This window comes from Punica granatum, chromosome 3 (genome assembly GCF_007655135.1).
Source record: "Punica granatum isolate Tunisia-2019 chromosome 3, ASM765513v2, whole genome shotgun sequence".
Lineage (NCBI taxonomy): Eukaryota > Viridiplantae > Streptophyta > Magnoliopsida > Myrtales > Lythraceae > Punica > Punica granatum.
Window position 1 is genome coordinate 31,341,258 of NC_045129.1, and position 6,156 is coordinate 31,347,413.

The following is a 6,156-nucleotide window of genomic DNA, read 5'->3' on the forward strand; positions in this document are numbered from 1 at the left end:
GTGAGAATGACACGTCAGATGGGAAATAATATAAAAAGGCACATCAAATGTTTCCGTCCACGATTTTACGAAATTTAGACGGAATGATTGCTCTGATGTAACTTTTAACTGTCAAGGGTTAGTTTAATGTAAAAAATGGGCGAAGGGGCATGACAAAACCCATATTTCGAGGATCAATTTGGCAATTTACTCGAAAAAACAAATAGGGGAGTGGGAGGTGGCCATTTATAAGAGAGGGGAGAAAGTAAAAGTGAAAGTGCGAGGGGGAGTGAAAGAGTGACACATGGGCAGAAAGTAGAAAAAGCAGGAAGAGCGAAGAGGCGAGAGAAAAATGCAGTCGATGCCTAATTTACTATTTTGGGGAAACCAAGTTATTCCTTTATATATAGTATAGACAGATCGATAATAGATATATTGATTATTTTTTTTTTCGGTTATAGAAGAAACTTGAGGTCCAATATAATGAAAAATAAATAGTAAATAACTAATAGAAGGATATAGATAGTTCCATTAGATATCAAATATGTCAATAGTCGAGAGCGTGTGTCGCTACGTTATGTTTTTTTTTTGATATGATTACTTTTAAATAAATAAATAAATAACAAGCACTTATTGAGGGGAGCCCGATTAGCTAAGTAATCGCGATTTCTAATGTAGAAACGTCCAAGAAAAAGCTACCTCTGGAAGGAATTTTGACACTAAAACAGACACAAATGTACACAGATCCAAGCATTTACTAAGGCCTTGTTTGGTTTGTGAGTATAATTTTAAAATCACCATTATAACTTTAACTCTACTCACTACAAAATAAAATAACTCATACAAAGTTAAAGAGTGGGCCCCATTTATACCATTTTTTTTCACAATAAAACAACATAACTCATACAAAGTCAAAGAGTGGGTCCCATTTATACCAATTTTTTTTCAAAATCAAAATCTGATTTTAAAATCCTACTATGAAACCAAATGCAGCATAAATAATCTTGAAAGGAAATTCAAAGAAAAAGGCATCTGAAAGTAAATTGAAATAATAATGATCATCTGAATGTGAAGAAGTGAGTACATTAAAAGAATTCTCATCTGTTCTTATATATATATATATATATTATATAAAAGAATTCTCATTTGTTTGTTCATATTAACATAAGAATAGCTTATATTAATTCATTCATTTTAACAACTTATATTAATTAGTAATATTAATTTATTTGGTGTATAACTAACAAAATATGTTTTAAAATATTGAAATCCCACTGACGAGGATCAAACCTGAGATTTCATGATTATGGTGAAACTTGTGCGACTGCACCGAATCCTCTTCCTTAGATAAAACACATTTTACCCAAATAAAATAAACATAATAGTAAGAGTAAGATAAAACACCCCGACCGGCATTCCCATCAGCGGACTCCAGCCACCATGAAAATATTCCCCGATGAAGTCCACAATCTAGACTGTCTTCAGGTCGAGCTTCATCGTGTTACTGGCCTTGCTTAGAGTGTTTGGTTATTGTAAGGTATCATCATCATAGGTGTTGATATCTCATAGATAATCATACCTTAACATGTCATATTTGTTTGACCAATTGAAACTTAGAAAATATTCGGAAGATTATGAATTCTTAGAAAATATTCATCGTTTCAAAAAGTGATATGGTACTAATCATATAATATAATAGAATTTGCCCGTCTCCTCTCATCGCCCCTACATATAAACTGAACAGAAGCGGCACTGCCCGAGAACAGAGCCACCCATTACAAAACAAAACACATATTGCCTTTGTCCCTCTCTCTCTCCCGTTCCCAGTGAGAAGGAAGAGTGCAGTGGAGGCTCCTCTGTTTTCCTCTGCTGCTTTGTTTCCCTGTCAATGTGGGGCGTGACTCGGCGCGACGTGACGGGCGTTGGGTTCATTGAGTCGGCCGCGACCCAGTTTGAGGCTGTAAGATTTTCCGATCCTCTGTTTTGCCATGTTGCGGATCAGTTGTGCGTATTGCATTCTTACATGCATCGTGGGGTGCTCTTTTTTTCTATCCTTCATGTCGCTGTCCGTACTCCCTGGTTCTGCCCTTCTGGGCATTTGTGATGTCGAACGTTTCGTTGGACACGTGAACTTTGCATCGGTTGTTGGTTGTACTGTTTCCCCACATTCTATGTTTCCTTTTCGCTCCTTAGAGCTTATTTGTATGGGTTCAATCGATATATAACACGGTCTTGCATCACATTGTATAGAATAAGTATAGTATAACTGAAGTTCACAAAGCAAATAAATTGTGGAAATGTTACATCAGGGAAAGAGTAGATGGAGGACTCTGCTACTTGCATACCAGACGCTCGGAGTCGTTTTTGGGAGCCTCGTCACGTCTCCTCTGTATGTGTATCCCTCGATGCCGTTGACCAATCCGACAGAGGACGACTACTTGGGAGTATACAGTATCATGTTTTGGACTCTCACTCTCATCGGAGTTGTTAAATATACTTGTGTAGCTCTCAATGCCGATGATCAGGGTGAAGGTATATCTTACCTATCCATATATGATATATGAAATATATAATGTTCATAAGTTGGTTGCCTGCATTTGCTCTCTTTCTCATTGGCTGCAGGTGGGACATTTGCATTATACTCGCTGCTCTGTAGGAATATGAACATCGGAATTCTCAAGTCCAAACGCGTAGATTCCAACTCAAATATCTTGAGGAATACCCAGCCAGCTGAAAAGGAAACTAGGCTTGCGAAATTCTTCGAAAGGAGCATCGTTGCTAGAAGAGCACTCCTGTTTATTGCTATGTTGGGCGTGTGCATGCTTATTGGTGATGGTACCATCACCCCTGCAATTTCCGGTTAGTGACAGTACGGAATTTCTTCCCTAGTATTCATTGTATTTTATTCTTTCCCCGGAAACCACGTTTGGGTATATTACGTTTTTCATATTCCTTTCTCTTTTTTGGTTTGTTTACAGTGCTATCGGCAATCGATGGATTGAGAACACCTTTCCGGTCAGTAGTCAGCAAGTGTAAGTACAGAAACTTATTACTTCTTCTATGCACAGGGATGTTATTAATTAGTCCAGGGAACGAACAGAAGTAAAGAGACCACAGGCAGCTCTTGTCCTTATAGATTCCTTAGTCAATGTGTTCTTTAAAAAGTCAGGAGTAGGAAGATCTCGGAAATTGCGGTTTTAAGCAGCAAAGCGGTCGATTTTTGTTGATTCCTGAATATTTTACCACGCTCCATATACATTATTAAGCACTTAGGATATCTGTAACTTAACGTGGTATCAAAGCAAAATGCAGGAGTTTGTTTTGAGCGTAAGTAACGCCCTTTTTATTTTTTTACTTGATCTGTTTGTTATTTTTTCAGTATCTCTCCAATTCCTCCGAATGCTTCAACTGTCGGTTTTAGGAAAATATTTCGCAAGGGCGTACCTGGAAAATTTATATAAGTTGTTATTGAGACCAGCCACTACATGAGAGTTGAAGAGATTGCTGCAGAGTAGCCAGTTTTTGAGATATACTTGTTGAAGCCCCGATATCAAGCCTCTAAAATAGAGAAAATATGTGTCGGTCCTGTTATCTATTGGACCTTATAGGAGCTCTCTTTGACAGACTCCATATATTTATTATTGCAGCTCTAGTGGAAGCTCTCTCAGCAATAGTTCTGATAGTGCTGTTCCTTCTCCAAAAGCTCGGAACCTCTAAAGTGAGCTTCCTGTTTTCTCCGATCATGGGGGCATGGACTCTATCCACTCCACTCATTGGAACTTATAGCATCATAAAGCATTACCCGGGCATATTTAAGGCACTGTCTCCTGTCTACATCGTTCGTTACTTCACGAGGAACGGGAAGAATGGCTGGCTTTCACTTGGGGGGACCGTGCTCTGTATTACCGGTAAGCATGGATTTTCATAGTCATCTCATTGGAAATGGTGATCATCATACACTTCCTTGGTTGCCTTTGCCTTTATGGTTGAAAACCTTTATGAACAATGGATTCGTAAAGCTTGCTTTAGATAATCTCCGACGTATGGAAGCGAAAGATGGAAGGTTCATAAGATGGAATTATAAGAATCATTTTTTAATATAATTCGTTTTGCTGTTAGTCTAAAAAAATAGTATTGACTAATGTAGCTCTCCTTCTTGTAATCAGGTTCAGAAGCACTGTTTGCAAATCTTGGGCACTTCAATCGAGCTTCCATTCAGGTAACTGATATTTTCCTTTGCTCAATCTTTGTTTTCGATTCCCCTTCATCAATTATTTCTAACAAATGGTCTTTGCTGCACAGATAGCATTCCTGTTCACTATTTACCCATCATTGATTCTTACTTATGCGGGTCAGACTGCTTACTTGATCAAGCACCCCAGCGATCACAGCGACGGGTTCTACAAGTTCATTCCTTCCAGCGTTTACTGGCCAATCTTCGTGATTTCCACTTTGGCGGCGATTGTGGCTAGCCAATCGCTGATCTCGGCAACCTTTTCTGTGATCAAGCAGTCGGTAGTACTGGATTACTTTCCTCGGGTCAAGGTGGTTCACACATCCTCGAGCAATGAAGGCGAGGTTTACTCCCCGGAAATCAACTACATCCTCATGGTTCTCTGTGTTGCCGTCATTCTTATCTTTGGAGACGGGAAGGACGTTGGGAATGCTTATGGTATGGAAACTAATTTCTCCTGGATTCTGCGTTCATTATGTTTCATGACAATTCGGTTTTCTGTTTTCGTAATTCAAGAAATGAATTAGGTAGAATATATGTTCAGTCTTGCAATACATTCAACTAATTGATAAATCATCTATCGATTCAGGTGTCGTCGTAAGTCTAGTCATGGTCATAACGACTGTACTCCTGACCCTTGTTATGATCACTATATGGCGGACACCAGCAGTCCTCATCGCTCTCTACATTACAGTATTCTTCATGATGGAGGGTGTTTATGTCAGTGCGGTTCTGACCAAGATCCAGGAGGGCGGGTGGATCCCCTTCGTGATATCAATCATCCTTGCCTTCATCATGTTCGGGTGGTTCTACGGGAGGCAGAGGAAGATAGAGTATGAGCTCACCAGCAAGATTGATCTCGAGAGACTCGGTGTCTTGTTATCTGATCCTTGCGTTAAGAGGGTCCCGGGCTTGTGCTTCTTCTACATGAACATCCACAATGGCTTAAAGCCGATCCTCGGGCACTACATCAAGAACATGAGGTCTCTCCACGAGGTCACGATCTTCACTACTCTCCAGTACTTATTGGTCCCGAAGGTAGCCTCGCATGAGAGGATCATAGTTAAGAAGCTCGGGCTCAAGGGGGTGTACAGTTGCGTGATCCAATACGGGTACGCAGACTCACTCAATCAGGAGGGGGAAGAAATTGTAGGCCAAGTCATGAGCTGCTTGCAAGCCCATTTGAGGAGTGTGTCAAGCTTCGAGTTGTCCTGTGACCCTCTGGAAGTCGAGCAGGAGAATTCCGAAATAGAAGAGGCAAAGCATCAAGGCGTGGTCCACATCCGAGGGAAGACCCAGTTCTACATGGGGCCTAATTGCGGGTGGTTCGATAAGATCTTGCTTCCGTTTTATGAAGTCTTGCATAGCAACTGCAGATCAGCTCTCCCAACTCTTGGCATCCCGTCACAGGAGCAAATTGAAGTGGGAATGCTCTATGAGGCGTAAATAACAGGCGTTGAAGTTTTGGAGCAAGAAGGTGTTTCGACCGTCTAAAGGTGGAAGAGGGAGTTATTATAAGAATTAGATAGACACAGGTTATTAGTAAGTACATGGGAGCTAAAATCTTGTGAGTTCTAGTATATTCTGAGGGATTCCATGTAGGAACCAACACTTAGTAAGTGATAGTATTTTTCGGGTTCATGATGACTATATTCTGGTTGATGTGAGGTTGTCCTGATCTCAGATGTTTCTGTTGCCATATTATCAAGTCGATGCGTGCTTTCCAGAAATAGCAGTAATTGGGAAAAGCAAAGCAAGCGGGAACAGACCACTGAAAGGAAGATACAATGAACAAAGATGATTCATCCTTCTGGTCAGGATTGTGAAAGCGAAACCTGAAATCTAATACCGCGTATAGGGCATCCGCTTGGCAGTTAGGTCCGACATTTGGTCATCATTGAGATCAAACTAATGGCAGTAAATATCTTGGGACTAAGTCGACG

The 6,156-nt window shown here is 40.3% G+C and overlaps 1 protein-coding gene across 1 annotated transcript; it reads left to right on the forward strand.

Annotated features, from left to right (window-relative positions):
- The first annotated feature begins 1,695 nt into the window (after positions 1-1,695).
- LOC116198936 (probable potassium transporter 17) lies at positions 1,696-5,943 on the forward strand. Its single transcript, XM_031529210.1, has 8 exons — positions 1,696-1,939; positions 2,289-2,511; positions 2,602-2,838; positions 2,958-3,011; positions 3,627-3,887; positions 4,146-4,198; positions 4,282-4,651; positions 4,803-5,943. Exons 1-8 carry the CDS (start codon positions 1,868-1,870, stop codon positions 5,657-5,659), a joined length of 2,127 nt encoding a protein of 708 aa, XP_031385070.1. The 5' UTR covers positions 1,696-1,867; the 3' UTR covers positions 5,660-5,943.
- Positions 5,944-6,156: the final 213 nt, after the last annotated feature.